Consider the following 19,133-nt stretch of genomic DNA (forward strand, 5'->3'; position numbering starts at 1 on the left):
TATGTATAAAAGATGCTTGTAACAGAAATGAATTTATTGAACCACTTCCCCACACCCCTGAACCCCCAATGCCCCCCTTTTTGGCAGCAGGAAGCCTCCTAATTATTGGGTCCAGATTTATGAGCCCAAATAGAAGTAAAACATGAATATAAAATTAATTAAGGAAGGACAAAATCCTTTTTACTTGCCAGTTTAAGCAACTGAAAAAAAAAAAGCAAACAACAATTAGCTTACATTTTTAGTGATTTCAGAGAATGATTGAACACAATAAAACCTTAACTTTTTTCAAAATATCATCTGGTTAGTATTTAGTTTGAAGTGTGAGATTATGTAACAACTACAGCTACTCAAAAAAAAAAGTAAAAGAAAACCAACGCCCCCCGCCCCCCATCCCCTGCACCCCAAACAGTACTCTAGCTTGAAGTGTAACAAGATTAACTAAAAAAAATAATAAAAATTTCATTTCTGGGAGCCAGAGAATGTCTTTGGTCTGGTATTAATATTTTAAGAATTTAATTTTAATACCAATCCCAATAAGCAGGGCCCTTAAGATTCATGGTCGATATTTTAAGTATACAAAGATAGTTCATTCTCTTCTAGAATTTAATCAAGCAAGTCATTTGATGAAAGGTTGTGGAAGTAGGAAGATTTTTCAAAATATTCTCACTGAAATGCTAATTCAGTAACACAGGCTAAATAGAATTTGTGGAAAAAGCACATCTCAGTTTCTAACTCCGCCATAAAACAGTTCCGTGACACCATGTTACTTATATCTGGGAGATGACTTAGTCTTCATTTTTTAACGCCATTTCTTTTCTTGGAGGAAAAACTTTTGGACTTGGGAATTTTGGAAGCTGAAAGCCGAGCTGGTTTTTCACAGTTTGCTGTCTCAGCCATTTTTCATATTTCTCAGACTTCGTAGTTCCTTTCTTAGGTGCTTTAGAGCAACTGAAATATCGGCCAGCTGGGGATCATTCTGGGCCTTTTGAGTGTAGAGACGGAAGTGTCTGATGGTTTCAGACAACAAGACTTCAGGGTCTGCACTTCTTTCCTGAAGGCGCAGCATCCGTTCACAGGAGATGGCGTAGTTCTTGTGCCAATTCACTGGGTGTTCCTTTTGTAAATAGACAATCTCCTTATAAAGCTGGAAGACAGCAAAAACATTGGCATTCCATTATTATCCTTTGACTTTTTTAAAAAAAGACTAGAAACACAGAGGAATTAATAACACAAGGGAAAAAAAAAATGCAAGCAGCCTACAGTAAAAATCTAATCGTTGCTAGGCCATGCAGAAAATGCAAGGAGGGTACTGTAATTACTACAGTAGCAGGAGGCAAATGCGCTTCATATAAAACTGTTTCTGGGGTTTTTTGGATGTTGCGGAGGGAACTTTAGACACACCGTGTCAGGACAAAATGCTCTTCCTCCAGAAAGATGTTCTGGGAAAGGGATTTGGTTCTAATTCATGGAAAGCTATTTACTCAACAGGCAGAAAGGTTGAAACTCTAAATTTAGCTACTAAAGAAAAAAAAAAAAGTAGCTTTCTTTAGAAAACTGCATTGAAAAAGAACTTGAAGAAATTTCAAGTTTGTCCCTCATTTTTACATAAAATTATCTCTACAGTATAAGCAACAGTATTAACAACAGCAGCAATAGAAAACCTCTAACAAATCCAGCATCTAACAGGGTGGGCATAATATAATTTAAGAGACATCCTTAAAGTGAGATGTTGAAAATCTCCAGTGTCCTAACAATAACAATTTTCATAGTTAAAACGTTGCCCCCAGGAATTCAGAATTTTGTTTTTCAATATCAGAGATAGTATTGATTGGATAGAATTAGAATCTTTAATATTGAGTTTTTTAGAGGAAAAAGATCAAAATTTAACAAATAAACCAAAATAAGTAGATGCAAATCTACAAAATAATATTATGCTTGCTTACTGGGGAATTTCACAACCTTCTTAGGGATTATCAAATTGAAGTCAAATCCACAGGCACTTGAGTTAACCAGTAGCTGCCACGAGAGCACAGGACAAGTAATGATGCTTTCTCCAGGGACAAGGGCTTTTTGAATTAGAACTATACTCATTACATCATTCAGCTGAAAGGGACCCAATTATATTATCTATTTCCCCAACTCCTACTCTAGAGTAGACAAATGCATACCCAATCTTTTTCAAAATAACATCCCCATGAAAAATTCCCCAATCTGTATTTTTCATGTCATTTTGATATTTAATAACCCTTAGTCCTGAAGCTGCCTTTTAAAGCTATTCTTCCCCTTGCCTTCACTCCTTAAAATAGCAAAGAGTCACCTCGTACTTTTCATAGACTTCAAAGCTATTAAGTCAGCATTTTATGTTCTTGGTAAAATGTTCAAAGCGTCTCTACTTTTTCTCACAGGTCTTTTTTATTTTCCCTATCTGCTGCTGCTCTGCCTGAGCCTCCCTCTGATGAGGGACATGTGTAAGATGCATGGCAGGCTGCCCTGCACAAAGTCGGTGCTCAAGAACTGCTCAGGTTCTTTTCTTAGCTGTTTTCAAAATCCTGATTAGATTTTGGAGTGCAAGATGGATGCCAGCAACTCAGTAAGCACTTTCCAAAGGCTCAAGAGAATAAGAGGCTCACTCATGACCTCCCTGCTACGTCTTCGGACATCAGAACAGCCATACTACCCTTTTCTAAAACACTCTGATCCTGATGTCTCATCAGCTCATTCTGGATGGCCCGTTAGCCACAGGTGCTGTATCTTAAGAAGCTAACAGTCATTTTTCATCATGTGGGGACAGTATTTCCTCCTCTAAGCGTGAATCTTTGTGACATTAAGTTTAGGGGAACATAGTCTAGTTTGGGGGGACATCTTCAGTGTATCAACTGTATTCCTAAAGATTACAGATCATTCTTGCTCTCCAGTACAGCTGAACTTAATGTTCTGGGTAACTATTGAACAGGACAATGTAAATAATAACAAAAATATCTTCTACACCTAACAAGCATGTTCTCCAAAAACCTGTACGAGGAGGTGATTTGTGTTGACCCATCAAGTATTTGAGCTCCTCTGTCTTGCAAACAATGTCACACACCTGGAGACATACGTGAAGGAGATACCTATAGACTATGTTATAGACTTGTGTTCACTGAACAGAGTAATGCCTGCAGACCCAAAGGGACAATAAATCCATGAATTGGCTTCAGTGGTGGCCTAACAACTGACCATGGAACAGATCACTGATGAGAACATAAAATATTACTAAGTCTCAGATTCCTCCCAACTAAATACGACTTGTTTTTCCCAGAATCACAGGGTATTAGAGATGAAATGGATCTGACATGGCCAGGATGTGAGAGATAATCTATAAAGTTTACAATCCACCTTTTTTGTGTGAAAGAAAAAACAGAAAGGTTAATTGGCCCACAGTTAACAATGAATGGTGGAGCAGGCCTTGAACCGGGACTCCCTGGACTGCCAGTCAGAAAACTCCAGAACACTGCTTCCTGTATCTAGTCCCTGGCTGTCCTGGATGGGCACCTCGGAGGTGTCCACCTTCATCCCTGTGGTTTCCTGCACCACATGTGTCTGGCTGGCTTCTTCTGATCTTTCAAGAAGACACTGCAGTGACATCTCTGGCAGCTTTCCCTCCCCTCCTCGCCGCCTCGTTCCAGGAGGCTGGCTCATATGCCTCTCTCTGTCCCATGGCACCTCTGCACACCTCTTGTATCTCTAACTACTAACTGAGGACTTTATCTTCCATCTCCCTCTCTGGTGTGTGCCCATTTGACACACACCAGGGTCAATGCCTGATCATCTCCATCACAGTATTTGGTAGAGACTGGGTGCTCCATAAATGCTCTGTGAGTAAATGAATACATGAGTAAACCATGGACCAATAAATACACAACTGAGCGGTAAAGGCTGTCACACTACTTGCACACCATGCTATTTTGACTCAGTCCCAAACAAATGCCCTGGCTGAGTAGATCCACAGCAGCCCAGAGACAGCATAAATAACTACTTGCTTAGACATAAAGCTCCTGGGCTCTGGTCTCACTGGTTTTTGCTAGGATGTCTGTTTCCTATACTGTAGGTTCCAAGACTAGCTCAGAAGGTGTGGAAGAGTCCAGTGCTATAAATCACAGAAAAGCAGGGCCTTGTTAACACAGTGCTACAGCAAAGCAAGCCTCTGGTCTGTACCCTTGTTCCCATCACAGAGAACCAGCTAAGCAAGAGCCCTGGCGTGGCTGGATGTGAAGGCTGTCTGGCTTCCTGGGGTTATTCTCCATGACCCTTTCTCTCTCTCATGAAATATCAACCAGCCACGGTCCAATCGTTTCAAGTGTTGCCAGAGTCAAGACTTTTGTATAGAGGGCGACCCATCAGAACTGCTTTTTTAAAAAATAAAGCCATCATATTAGTTTCCTATTACTGTTGTAACAAATCACCACAAATGTAGTGGTTAAAACAGCAGTTAAAATAAAATAAATGTATTATCATATATTTCTAGAGGCTCTAGAATCTGTTTTTTTTTTTTTTGCCTTTTCTAGCTTTCAGAGGCTGCCTGCACTTCCTAACCTGTGGCCCCTTCCTCCATCTTTCAGGCCAGCTACCTGGCAATCTTCAAATCTCTTTCTGACCTCTGCTTGCAATGCCACATCTCCTTCTCTGACTCTGACCTTCCTGCCTCCTTCTTCTAGGGACCCTTGTGATTATATTAGCCCCACCTGGATAATCTAGGATAATCTCCCTCCTCAGGATCCTTAATCACATCTGCAATGTGCCCTTTGCCATGTAAGACCACATATTCACAAGTTCTGGAGATGAGGACATGGACTTCTTACATTATTTTGTCAACCACGGTCATTTACTTTAAATGTTATTTGAGAGACACATGACTATTTTTCCATTTGTATTGATTTATAATGCCAAATAAAGCTGGAAACAAAAAAGTAAAAACTCTACTGTGATACACTCTTAACATCCCAAAGTCACCACTACCCTCCTACCAAATGTATTTATATATGTAAAAGTGCAACATACGTTATAGGCGTGAGTGTAGAGTTGAGCTTTCACGTTTGAAGGCAAACTTGCACTTTCTGCCAGGTTAAAGATGAAGAACGGTGTTTTCATCCTGGGAGTGGGAGGGTGTTCGCGTCAATTTCACATTCAAAGCTAAATCCGCCAAACTTTTCCATTGATAAGGATCATACAGAACCCTTTATTGTATTCTTTTCACTTCTTTCATATTCATGGAAGTTTACTCTGAACCAACAGTAACCCTCCCCCCATACCAAGACACTGCATTCTGTTCATCATCACTATCGTGCATCACCTTCCCTCCAGATGTACATATTCACTGTGCAAGAGCAGCTGGGAGGGGGAGACTTGCTGAGTCTGTCAGCACATCCCTGAAGGTACCCATCACGACAGCTCATGCCGTGTGTGACCAGTTCTTCAAAGGTGCCTGGACTCTTTGACCACATGAACTCATCTAAATTGTATTCAGCACACCAATTAAATCAATACCTGCCCGAATAATGACCTGCTTTCTTCTTTTATGTGATTTCTCCCCCAGCCTTCCCACACTGTCACACTGAAGAATCATGCGAACATTTGGTATATCTTTGATTAGTCCCTCAAAGCAAGTATTTGATCTTATAACTGGGTTGATAACTTGAAATATGCAATTTTCTGACATTTCCAAAATACTACTACAAAGACTATCTTTTTTGCAATTGTTATTTTGTCAAGAACCATATTTCTCGACAATTAAAAAAAAACCCTCTTTAAACATATTACAAAAAAAAAAACCATATTACACCCTAACTCAATTCCTGGTGCACTCAGCCCCTGGCCCAGAGTGGGCATCAGCCCATTTTTCCTGGAGGAAGTACTTCATACTTGGTACCCCTGTCTGCATCACTTAGGCCTTTTACATTTTAGGCCAAAGTCTGTTAGTGTTAGATATTTTGAATATTTTAAAATAATGGCAGGAACACAGAGAGACAAGAGCATCGCCGTGAAGTGTTCATTTCACATAGGAACAGGAAAGTCCAGCATCTAGCACATGAATACTCAAAACTCTTGGACTATGTCTGTCTGCTCCATTGACAATAGGAACTGTATCATATTCCTATGTGTAGCCTCCAAGCCTAGCACGGTGTCTGGTCTCTAGGAAGTTTTCAGTAAGTGCTTAAATGACTAACTAGCACATCACACGTGGGACAGGGTGGTAATTATCAATTTCTTCTCAATCAATTACGCTGACTTTGGTTTAGTGGAGGCAGGAGAACACAGGAGTGATGAATGTTCCAGTCAGAGAGATGTGAATTTTGGACTCTATTGGTAGAGCTATGTGGCCTTGGACAAGTAACCTTTCTGCCTTCAGTTTGTTCTTTTTGTAAAATGGAGTAATAATGACTTCTCCACAGGTTGTTGTATGGATGAAATGAGATTATGCCTTAGTAACAATTAGTACAATGCCCCAAACAAAATGATTGCTCATAAATACTATTTTTATTATCACCATGCCCCCCCCTCCCCAAATGAAAAGTGCCACAAGCTACTTCTACTACATTAAAAATAGGCTGCAAACCGAAAGTATACATTAGTCACCTTGCTTGCCACATCTCCTCATTGGCCACAGATTCCCAGGAAGAAGGATCAAACCTGTAGTTAGAAGAAAATCGTAACATGTTCCTGCCAGCTACCTTCATTGTTATGGACATGTCATTTTTGTTTTATAATCTTACAAGGCAAATAAAATAGGTTGCATCTTGAAGTACGGATAGAGACCAAAATAACAAACTTATTCTCCTGAAATATTTGATGGTTAGTAATTTGAGGTTTTGGTAAATGTATTCTTAATCTGCATAATGAGCCCCACTGCATCACAGGAGCACACTAAAGCTCAGTGGGAAGAGGCTGGAGGCTTCTGGGGAGTCAGCTGTTTCCGAGAGGTGTCAGGCGGGCAATGGGGTGGGGTTGAGGCCTGGGCCCCCTCTGTGGGCACAGCTGAAAGCCATAGAGCTGTGAGGAGAGGGGACTCCTGGCTTTGATAAATCGCTGTTGGAGCTAGGATGCTGCTCAAAGAGCCCTAGCTAAACCATTTGCCGATTTTCCCCACTTAATTAAAATTTCTCTTAGCAAGTATCTACTTTGACAGAATGGAGGCAGTGAGTGATGCTGTGTATCTGCACTGTCATCAGCTGTTTGGAGAACAGGGGATTTTCCAGCCTTTCCAATGGTCACAGAGTACTTTGATATACAACTACTTATCCAGCTCTGACTAGAGCATAGCAGTGGGGTCTGTTTGCTCATATTAACTCAGAAAGCTTCAGTAGCATTTGTTCCTATGATTTTGAGTGTTGCTCTTGAATTACAGGCTTCCCTGATATCTCAGTTGGTAAAGAATCTGCCTGCAATGCAGGAGACCCCGGTTTGATTCCTGAGTCAGGAAGATCCTCTGAAGAAGGGATAGGCTACCCACTCTAATAGTCTTGGGCTTCCTTTGTGGCTCAGCTGGTAAAGAATCTGCCTGCAATGTAGGAGACCTGGGTTTGATCCCTGGGTTGGGAAGATTCTCTGGAGAAGGGAACGGCTACCCACTTGAATTATAAGCAGTAATTATCTAACCTTTGCATAATTTATAATTTAGTTAAAAAATTAGGCAATAGAGAGCCCTATCTTCAGATGGTGACTCATTTTCCACATGTGAGAGAGTCAACTATAGGTAGAGATGCTTCCAGGAAGACTAATCAAAACAGCAGAACAAGGCTAACAACAAACAACTGTGAAGAAAAAGTTACTTAAACCCCAGTCTTCCTACAGAGAAGTGATCTGCCATTCTTTTTTTTCTTTCTTATTTTGACCACACCATGTGGCAGGTGGGATCTTAGTTCTCTGACCAGGAATGGAACCTGAGCCCTTTGCTGTGGAAGTGGGGAGTCTTAATCACTGGACCATCAGGGAAGTCCCTGATCTGCCATTCGTGAAGAAAAAAAAAGTGACAAGTTTATGTGGGTGGAAACTATTAGGGACAACAGAGTGAGTTTTAAAGCTCTGCTTCAGTTAATGAATCTCTTCCACTTTTAGGGTCTGAGATACAGGATGATGGACCATGTAGCATTATAAGAGTGGACGTGGATGGTGGCACATATCTAACTATGTGGTACCCGCTTAACCATCACTGCCTTTCCTCCACCTCTCCATTGTCCTTCAAGCCTGAGGACAAGAAATATATGTTCTTCTTCTCTATCACGATACTCTGTGGGCAGCAAATAGCAATATTAGCTACTAATAAAAAAACAAACAACAACAACAACAAGAAATCATTTCAAAATTTAGTAAGTTTTTTAGGCACACAAAACAGCTATACACTGATGGGAAACAACTGCTCTCCATACCTTCCATAGTCTTCAGTCCAGTTATAGATATCTCTCGTAAGTTTAATCCACTCCTCAGGGTTGAATACAATCTCTGAAGAAACTAATTTGTCACAAGAACCCCATGGCCAAAGTGAATAGTTTGTTTTCCAGGTTGGGTCGCCTTCGTGAATTCCTATGCAAACAAACGTTTCTTTTCTATTGAAGAAAGAAAAATATGTACTATCAGCTTAAAGTTCTAAATGCCAAATACATATAACTTAGGAAGGGTCATTTTTGACTCTCAACCTCAGTTACCAATAAACCATTTGTGAACACGTTGATTTCTTTAAACCTCTGCCAATAGATTGCTTTAAATTTATATTAGTGGTGACAAAAGCTGTCTGGGGATTGAAGGGAAGCTGACAGACATAAATGATAAAACCTACCTGTTTGTGACATGGTAAGAAATCAGGCGGGGACAAACACAAGGAAAGAGTCTGTGGTTCTGTCTCATGTGTACATATACATATTATTTGATACCTTCTAAATTTTATAGGTGGAAACATGTCTTCATATTAGTAATACTACTAATACTAGTAGTCTTTCTGTCCTCCAATTTCCATTGCATTTTACTTTTAATCTCTTTTAGCATTATTTTATTGAACCTACTATTTTCATTTACAAATCCTTCTGAGTAGCCCAGAAGTATCCTGAGGATAGGCTCTTTATCTCTAAATTAATTCTGAAATCTAAACATGGAACAACTATCTGAAGACTCTGAACAGTAAATGGTAGAAAGAAGATTGAGGGAAGAAAGCAGAATTCTGAGTTCCACCAAATCCGTGGTGAGTTTACTCCTTTTCGTCTTCAGGATTACCTGGCCTGAACTCAAAGGAAGCCTGAAACCCAAAACACATACCAAGTGAGAACACAGAGATCTCAAGAGAAGCCTTCCCCTTGCTTTTTCCCGAGTCCAAGCAGCAGGAAAAGGAACTTGTAAGGGTTGGAAGAGCGGAGGAAATCCCCAGAACTTTCCCCCTTCTCTCCTTCCCGGGGCACCAGACAACACCGTGCCATCAGCGGAAGCAGCAGCACGGGGCAGCTGGGCGGGTTCCCGAATCGCTGCGCAAGTGGACGCTTCTCGCTAACCAGAGGAGCTGGGGTTCCAAGAATCGGGAGCAAATCCCCATTACTCCTCCACTGGATGGGCTTCATATAATTTTAGAAAGACAGAACGTGTGTCAATGAACTTGAAGCTAGATCAAGAGAAATTGTATAATTTAAACAAAGAGGAAAAAATATTGAAAGTATAGAGTCTTAGGTACCTGTGGAACAATATCAAAAGGTCTAACATGGGAGTCATTAGAATCCCAGAAGAAGAGAAAAAAGGTGGAGCAGGAAAAGTACTTAAAGAAATAACATCAGAAAACATCCAACTTTTGTGAAAGACATAATCTTTCAGATTCACGAAACTTAGTAAATCCCAAGCAGGTTAAACTCAAAGAAATTCATGCCCAGATACATCATAATCAAATTGCTTAAAACTAAAGACAAAAGATCTTGAAAGCAGTCAAAGAAAAACAACACATTTCACACAAGGGAAACAATGATTTGAACAAATGCAAGATTTCTCAACAGAAGCCATGAATAGCAAAAGTATATAAAATAACACTGTTAAAGTGGTGAGAGAAAAAAAGAACTATCCAACCCAGAATTCCATATCCAGAAATATCCTTCAAAAATGAAGATGAAATAAAGACATTTTTGGGTAAAGAAAGACTAAGAGAATTCACTGCTAACAGTCTTGCTCTGAAAGAAATACTAAAGGACTAACTTCAGAAGGGAGAAAAATGATACAAGATGGAAAGCTGGAATACCAGGATTGAAGGAAGAGCAACAGATTTGGTAAATATCTGAACAAATATCTAAGACTACTTTTTCTCTTATTAAAAAACATATGTTGAAAACAAAAATTATCACATGTCTAATATAACATGTTTGACAACACAATCAAAAGTGGAGTAAAGGAACTTACATGCCACTAAGATTTCTACAGTTCACTTGAAGTAGTAAATTGGTCTAGTCACTAAGTGATGTCCGACTCTTGTGACCCATGGACTATTGCCCGCCAGGCTTCTCTGTCCGTGGGGTTTTCCAGGCAAGAGTACTGGAGTGGTTTGTCATTTCTTTCTCCAAAAGTAGTAAACAGATTGTGAAAGTTAAATATGTCTATATACTGTAATTCTAAGATCAACCACTGAAAAAATTTACCAAGAGACACAGTAACATAGAATGCTAAAAAAAATCAAATTATCCAAAAGAAAGCAGGAAGGGAAACAGTGGAATGAAAAACAGAAAACAGTAATAAAATGACAGATGTACGTCTAAAACATGTCAATATTTACATTCAATGCAAATGGCCTGGATATAAATGAAATTATAGACAAATTGTCAGAATGGATAATAAAACAAGAGTCAAATATGTGCTGTCTACAAGAAACCCACTTTAAACATGACATAGGTGGCTAAAAGCAAAAGGAAGAAAAAAAAGATATGCCATGAAAAAACTAATCAAATTAAAACCAGTCAAAAACCTCAGAAGTATTTTTTTTTTGTAAATACAGAAAAAGGTGCAAATGCAATTAAATGAAAAAAGAATAAATGTTTTGAACAAATGATATTAGGACAAAATAACATTCATAGGCAAAAATATCTTTGTTCTAAGCAACCCTCTTGCAAAAATTAACTCAAAAGTGATTTTTGATCTGAAATATAAAACATAAAACTGTAAAACGCTTAGAAGAAAACATGAGATAATCTTTGTGACCTGGCGTTAGGCAAGAGTTGTTTGACAGGAGATCAAAAAGTATGATCCATAAAAGAGAAATATGATAATTGGATTTCATCAAAATAAAAAAAAAATTACCTGCAAAAGACACTTTGAAGAGAACAAAAAGACTGTGAGAAAATATCACATATTTAATAAAAGATCTGAATCTAGAATATACACAGAACTCTTAAAACTCAATAGTAAGAAAACAAACAATCCAATAAATCCAATAATCCCACTCCTAGGTATGAAAACATATTCATACACAAACCTGTACATGAATGTTTATAGCAGCTCTATTCACAAATAACTGGAAACAACCCAAATGTCCTTGAATAGATGAATGGATAAACTGCAGTACATCCATACAAAGGAATACTAATCAGTAACAAAAAGGAATAAACTATTGATACATAACAATAACTTGGAAGGATCTCAGAGGCATCTTGCTAAGTAAGGTATGCTAGTATCAAAAAGTCACATACTTTATGAGTCCATTTATTTGACATTCTGGAAAAGGTAAAACTATAGTAACAGAGGTGTTGAGGGTTAGGGGTCTGGGGACAGTACAACAACAAAGGAGCAGCAAAAGGGAGCTTCTGGGGTCATGGATTTGTTCTGTATCCTAACTGTTCCTAACCACTTGGCAAATTCTTTCTTAGTCTTTGAGTCTCCAAATTTCATCCATACCAGTATTATCACGCTTACCAGCTGATACTATAACTTATCTGTTTCACATTTAAGGCATCACTTGACATCTGTCTCAAAGATGGTAATAGCAGAGATCACACCCATCCATCTACAGCTAGTACAGGTGTTGGGACATTTTGAATACCCAATATTTATTAAATAAACATTGAATGAATGCCCCTCGGCAGAATTAATTGCTTCCTCATCCATGGTCCCAGAACATTTGGCTTATTCTGTCAATTAAGTCATCGATTTAGTAAGCACACATTGAACATTTACTGTGTCTCACACTTTACAAGGCTTTGTTAGTAGAGAGCTTACACCATTATGGTCAACTGTATTCATATCTATGTATATATACAACTAGACTGTAGTCTACTTAAATCTGGAACTGAGTCTCACTTTATTGCCTAATACAAACTGGTACATAGTAGGTTCAATTAATGTTTACGAGGTTAAATTAAATAAACTGCACCAAAAATGCTTATTAGGAGATGTTGTTAATATTTTATTCCAAAATAGAACAATTAATTATTACTCTCACAGCACATTTGTACCTATTACCTTCATATTACTTCATGAGCCACAGTAAACTTCAGGCTCTGAACAACAAAGTACCACTTCATTATGTTCTTAGTAAGGGACAGTTTAACTTTAGAATTTACAAAAATTTCTGAAATCCCCTTTATAAGAGAATAGAAATTATGAAATAAGTTTTCTTCTTCAGGCTCTGGACAATCCCAAGCATTTCACGGACAGGAAAAATATTCAACAGTATACCACTGAAGGAGTTATTTATTCTTGACCTTAACTATGAATAATTTTATGTTCTGAAGTATAGAATTCACAATTCTCATATGTTATCTCAGTCAGCATAACTGTAGGTGTTTTTCTTATTTATAAAAATGCCTTATCCTTTAGAAAAAAATCCTTAAGCTATTTTTATATAGTGATTATTCCTGGAAAACATTTGCATTAACTTAAAAGGGGGCCATGGTGTTGATCAGGGAGAAACTATAATTGCTTGCGATCTACCTGCAATGATTTCAAGTAGGCAGGCACATCTCCAATTTCTCTGAATTGTACTAAGATCTTATTTGCTATTCTTGCTAATCTGTCTTTATTTTTCCTTTACCCAGAACAATAACATTTATTTCTGCCTGGCCTCATTTATGCACAGATATTCAATTTAATTACAAAGATAATCTCACCGGTGACAGGGAAATAGGTGTAGAAAATTGGTCTTTTGGATGAAGCACAGCTGCTACATAAACAATTTTAGAAAAGCTTAAGATTTTAGAAAAGCTATTATATGAAAAGAATGCTTACTGTTTATTTACTTCAAGAAAATGATAAAGATTAAATGTGACCATTCCACTAGGTAATATTCCTTCCACAGGATTCCAACGGTTCCCAGGAAACTTGACGCCTGGTAAATGCTTTGCCATTTTGGGTAAATACCACTCGTAAGTCATCATCTGCCAGAAAGATAACATGTGATATCATGTTTTTAATATGTTTTTTAAAAAAGAACCAAGTTTATCAAGGACGATGAAGAAGTTACCAAATGTGGAGTTACTCATTAAATATAAACATAATTGAAAAATACATACAAATGCAACCAAGGTATGTGCCACTATTCTTCTAATGACTCGGCCTTTAGATTTTATGTCTTAAGTTATAATTATCAGCTATCAATAAAATCAGCACCAAGTTTATGACCAGAAGGACCTACTGTTCTTATACCTCAGGAGTGTACTGAACTTTCAGAACCAGCTTAAGCATCACTTCCTCTAGGATGCCCTCCCCAGTTTTCACAGCAGAACAAGATGCTCCTGTAGCATATGTACCTACCTTGATTATAGCTTCTAGCCTATTCCTCACTAGACTGAGAGCTCCTACAGGAAAGAGACTGTATCTTATCACCTCATTGCCTCTGCACCTAGCAAAATGCCTGGCACAGAATAGTTCCCAAACTATGTTTGCTGAAGCTGAAATGTATTTTTGATGGCCAGACTAGACAACCTACGCAAAATAAAGAGGTGTGTCATAACTCTGTTCTTTCATTCATTTATTCAGAAAACAAAAACAAGTAGTGCTTGACCTATAGTGAAGAAGATATAATCCCTGCCCTTGAGAAGTTCAATCATATAACCTAGGCCTCAAAGTTAAAAACCCCTTGGCTAAATAATCTGAATTTATTAATAACTCCAAATTAATTACATGTCCTTACATATTCTTTTGGTTAAAATAAATCATTAGCATTAAAATTTTTTTCTTAATTCTATACTTAATATATACTTTATTCTACAATTTTATATGTACAGATTTAATTTTTTAAAGAAGACTTCATTAAAGTTTGGATATTATCACTTGAGCAATTATGTTTATGTTTTGTCTCTACAAATCATTTAACTAAAAGTGACAAATTAATTTTAATCTAAGTATGTAGAGGGTGCTTCCCTGGTGGCTCAGTGGTAAAAAATCTACTTAAAATGCAGGAGATGTGGGTTTGATCCATTGGGAAGATCCCCAGGAGGAGGGCATGGCAACCCACTTCAGTATTCTTGCCTAGAGAATTCTATGGACCGAGGAGCCTGGCAGGATGCAATCCACAGTGCTGAAAAGAATCGGACACAACTTAGCTACTGAACAACAAAAACATATTGGAAATACTAAAAAAATACTTATTGAATTAGAGTTTATTTCCCAATGGTTTCAGTATTTGAGAATCAAAAGTCAAAGTCAAAGTCGCTCAGTCATATCCGACCCTTTGTGACCCCATGGGCTATACAGGCCACGGAATTCTCCAGGCCAGAATACTGGAGAAGATTCCCTTCTCCAGGAGGTCTTCCCAACCCAGGAATCGAACCAGAGTCTCCTGCATTGCAGGTGGATTCTTTACCAACTGAGCTATGAGGGAAGCCCCTATTTGGGAATAGTAACATTCAATAACCTCAGATATGCAGATGACACCACCCTTATGGCAGAAAGTGAAGAGGAACTAAAAAGCCTCTTGATGAAAGTGAAAGAGGAGAGTGAAAAAGTTGGTTTAAAGCTTAACATTCAGAAAACTAAGATCATGGTATCTGGTCCCATCACCTCATGGGAAATAGATGGGGAGACAGTGGAAACAGCGTCAGACTATTTTTTGGGGCTCCAAAATCACTGCAGATGTGACTGCAGTCATGAAATTAAAAGACACTTACTCCTTGGAAGGAAAGTTATGACCAACCTAGATAGCATATTAGAAAGCAGAGACATTACTTTGCCAACAAAGGTCCGTCTGGTCAAGGCTATGGTTTTTCCAGTGGTCATGTATGGATGTGAGAGTTGGACTGTGAAGAAAGCAGAGCGCCGAAAAATTTATGCTTTTGAACTATGGTGTTGGAGAAGACTCTTGAGAGTCCCTTGGACTGCAAGGAGATCCAACCAGTCCATCCTAAAGGAGATAAGTCCTGGGTGTTCATTGGAAGGACTGATGCTGAAGCTGAAACTCTAGTACTTTGGCCACCTCATGCAAAGAGTTGACTCATTGGAAAAGACCCTGATGCTGGGAGGGATTGGGGGCAGGAGGAGAAGGGGATGACAGAGGATGAGATGGCTGGATGGCATCACCGACTCAATGGGCATGAGTTTGAGTAAACTCCGGGAGTTGGTGATGGACAGGGAGGCCTAGAGTGCTGCGATTCATGGGGTCGCAAAGAGTCGGACACGACTGAGCGACTGAACTGAACTGAACTGAACATTCATTAAATACCCACTTTGTACTAGGACCTTACCGTTTCTCATTCAATTCTCATAATAACCTTATTATGTGAGAATAATTATTTCTGATACTGTTGATTGCCCACTCAACAGGCAATCCTTCTTTTCAACTAACACAATCCTGGTTTTAATCAGGGAGTTACAGTCATTCTCCTTTGCTAGTGAGTAGTTTTTGGAGTAGTCATGTGACCCAATACTGGTTAGTGGGGCCTGAGTAGAGGTCTGGTGGGGGCATCTGGGGCACATGTTATTCCCAATACAGAGAGAGAGAGAGAGAGAACTCAGAAGAAGCACTTTGCATGCAATGTTTGGAACCAGGCATCCTTCAATTTGAGACCTGCAGAAAAGCTGCCCTAGAACATGGCCATCATGGAACTGCTTGTATTATCAATCCTAAAAGCTCCTTTCTCCAGACTACTTGTTTTGTGAGATTAAAAATTCCATAGTTTAAGCTACTCTTAGTCAGAGATTTTGTTTCTTACATTCAAAAGCATCCTAACTTACTTATCTAATGATTATTGCCATTTAATAGACAGGGAAACAGAAGTTCTGAAAGGAAAAGTCTTTAGCCCTAAGTCACACATTTAGGAAGTAAGAGGATAACGATGTGAATTCAGGTTGAATTAACTTTGAAATTCAAGCTTCTCAACCATAGTACCTGTATTTAAAATCATGGTATACCATATTATTAACAAATGATCTAGCTTTTGTCAGATTCTAGATCATTTTAATCAAGGCCAAATTAATCATCAGTGTACATGACATAAATGCAAACTGCTTATAAAAATATGTGTGATTTTCAAATTTCCCTATATTTGCAAATCTGTTTCAAGTGTTCCAAAAATTTTAAATTATTTATTAATTGAATGAAATTATTAAATAAGTATTGCTTTTTCAAAAGATTTTTAAAATCAGTATTGTGCCTATAGTTTGCTCAATAAAACTAATAATACTTTTTCAAGGTTAAGAATTTCTCTTTTCCTGATGATTGTTCTAAAAAGACCAGAGATAGATTTGTTCCCTTTAACTATTTATGGCTTAAACAATAAATCCTATAGTTTAAATACATTTTTTTTAGTTCCAGAAGATTGTTTTAAGAGACCTTGAAATTTTCACAAGTCCTTTCCCAACATACTTTTGTCATAAGATCTACAAAATTTACAAATTCTATAACAGAATTGTGGTTAATAATTTCTATTTTGAGTGAAATGTTTACTTACTTGCAGTATGACTTATTTTATAGTCAGCCTAATTTATTTTAATCCCTGGACCAGTGGGCAGTGTTAATTTGAATGGCTGAGCTGACTGGATGTAAAAGAACAATTTAAAAATAAATTTACAACACAGTATTGTCATGGTCTGTCATGTGAACTAGAGACCTAGGATGTTGTTTGAATCTGAGACATATAAATTCTTAAAACACTCAGTTTAAAAAAAGAAAGAAGAAACACATGACTTATCCTGTTAGTTACAATAAAGGAAAGAATGTGATATACATTTTACCTCAGAGTGATCATGAAAACTGTACCCATGCACTGTTAAAAAAAAGAAATTGTTCTTTAAAATACACATGTTTTAAAACAATTGCTACTACTATATTTTAAGTATATTTCTCACATACTTACTTCCTGATCCACTAATGAAATATCTGGCCTCAGTCCCTCACAATAATGCATGTAACGGAGAGAATTCCCTGGCAGATCTCCTCTGAGTAAGATAATTGCATCACGAGGCATAGAGGATAGAAGGTTCTTTGCAAATTTATCAATCACATAGTTGGTCCTTTGGTCACAAATGCTAAATAAAAGGATTACAAAATATTAGAATAGTAACACATTGTTTTGGTTTTAATAAGACTAGGCTTATTCCCCACTCCATTCCTTTCCCATTATACAATCTACACTTAGTGTTTTAAATATTCTAACATATCTTCTAAGAGGATGCATATATTTGAAAGGGAACACTACTAACTGGGGGAAAAAAGGTAGAACTAATTGTGCTAGTGAAAAAAATCAGCGTACTGCTTTACTTCTGGAATTTATAATCATTTCCATAAAAAGGGAACCAGTTAGTACTCAATAATGAGTACTTTTTACCCCTAAAAACATATCCAATTTCACTAAAAAGAAGTAAGGTTTTTGATTCCATTTGGAGTATAAGGTAATTTCATGTTAAATCCATTTAGTTCATAGGATTTTCAGCAATGCAAAAGGAAATTTGCCAGTTTCTGGCATAAATTTGCACATTTGTCTGACATGCAAGAGAGCATGTAGAGGTTGATCCTTTCCACCACTTCCCTGGACCACTGGCTCTCTGTGTTCCTCTCTCCCTTCTAGATTGAAGCTGCTTATCACTAGCGGATGAACCCAATGAGAAAGAAGGGAAGGAATAATTTGTTGAGATATTTACTTCTCTCCAGGCATTATTTACTGTTGCCAACAATAGCAGGATAGCTCTTTTCGATGATGAAGTGGACTTTTTAACTTCAAAGGAAAAATTGGCATGAATTCTCAGAGCTTTCCACACAAAAAGAAAATGAATACAAGAGAGAAAAAGCATCAAAAAACTGAACAAGCAATGTCCTTCCTCTTTTTTTTTTTTTTTTTGTCCTTCCTCTTATTATCAGCTCCATTACATGTAATGGTGTTAAGAAACACAGCCTAAAGTTGAATCACTGAGTTAGCATCACAAAGCAAATTAATACTTCCAGGAACAAAATACTATCCCTGCCTTTGTAATTGATGACACAAATGTTTCCTACTGTGATACCCTACTTTGCAGGGTGATGCCTCCTCACCTTTTGCCACCCAGCAAAGTTCCATTCACCTGGGGGCAAAAAAGAATCCAAATGGAACCAAGCCACCCAGTCTGTGCAGGCATCCCTGGTGTGGAAACTGAGCTGCCCTAAAGACCTGAGCCAGGAGAAGAATGGGATAAAAGAGGGGTGGGAAACACACTATGGGCCTGGCAAAGCCTTCTTGAGCCAGCTATGGAGTTATATCAAGAATCTGCCTCCCCTTCCCACAAGGCCACCTGGTGACACAGTGTCCCTGACATGGCTGTTCCTCAGCATTATAAAGTACATTGGCTTTTAAAGTTAAGTTGAAAGGGGAACTGCCATCTTTTAAAGTACCAATCAAATCTCACTATAACAAAACTCCAGTAGACTCTTCCACTTCTATAAAGTTTACTCAATATTCCTGCAAATAAATGAACTATCACCTAAGCCTTTCATCTTTCATGTTTGACTGACATTTACATTATAAGGGTCATCAAGCAGATTTTGAAAAATACAAACAACACTAATAATGCATAAGGGTTAAGAAACTTTCAGAACTTTGATTATTCAAAATATTTAATATACACTGCTACAGAGTATACTAGATAAGGGCCAAGGATTACTCAAAAGATAAATTCTTTGAAGCACAAAATGAATTATTTTAAGGCATACAAAAAACGCCCAAATTGGGACTTCCCTGCCA

The 19,133-nt window shown here is 37.9% G+C and overlaps 1 protein-coding gene across 3 annotated transcripts in view; it reads right to left on the reverse strand.

Moving 5' to 3' along the window:
• Positions 1–496: 496 nt before the first annotated feature.
• The window catches only part of TMEM260 (transmembrane protein 260), a 70,908-nt gene continuing 52,271 nt past the window's right edge, over positions 497–19,133 (reverse strand). Inside the window, exons 11-16 of one of the 3 annotated variants that reach the window (XM_061156976.1) lie at positions 17,277–17,448; positions 13,213–13,361; positions 8,403–8,579; positions 6,613–6,666; positions 5,038–5,128; positions 497–1,144 (exon numbers count right to left, since the gene is read on the reverse strand). In XM_061156976.1, coding sequence (XP_061012959.1) covers positions 890–1,144; positions 5,038–5,128; positions 6,613–6,666; positions 8,403–8,579; positions 13,213–13,361; positions 17,277–17,448 — 898 coding nt within the window. In that variant the 3' untranslated portion in view covers positions 497–889. The remainder of the gene's footprint in view (positions 1,145–5,037; positions 5,129–6,612; positions 6,667–8,402; positions 8,580–13,212; positions 13,362–17,276; positions 17,449–19,133) is intronic. The other 2 variants (XM_061156977.1, XM_061156978.1) reach the window with 2 other exon arrangements.

This window comes from Dama dama, chromosome 12 (assembly GCF_033118175.1).
Source record: "Dama dama isolate Ldn47 chromosome 12, ASM3311817v1, whole genome shotgun sequence".
Taxonomy (NCBI): Eukaryota; Metazoa; Chordata; class Mammalia; order Artiodactyla; family Cervidae; genus Dama; species Dama dama.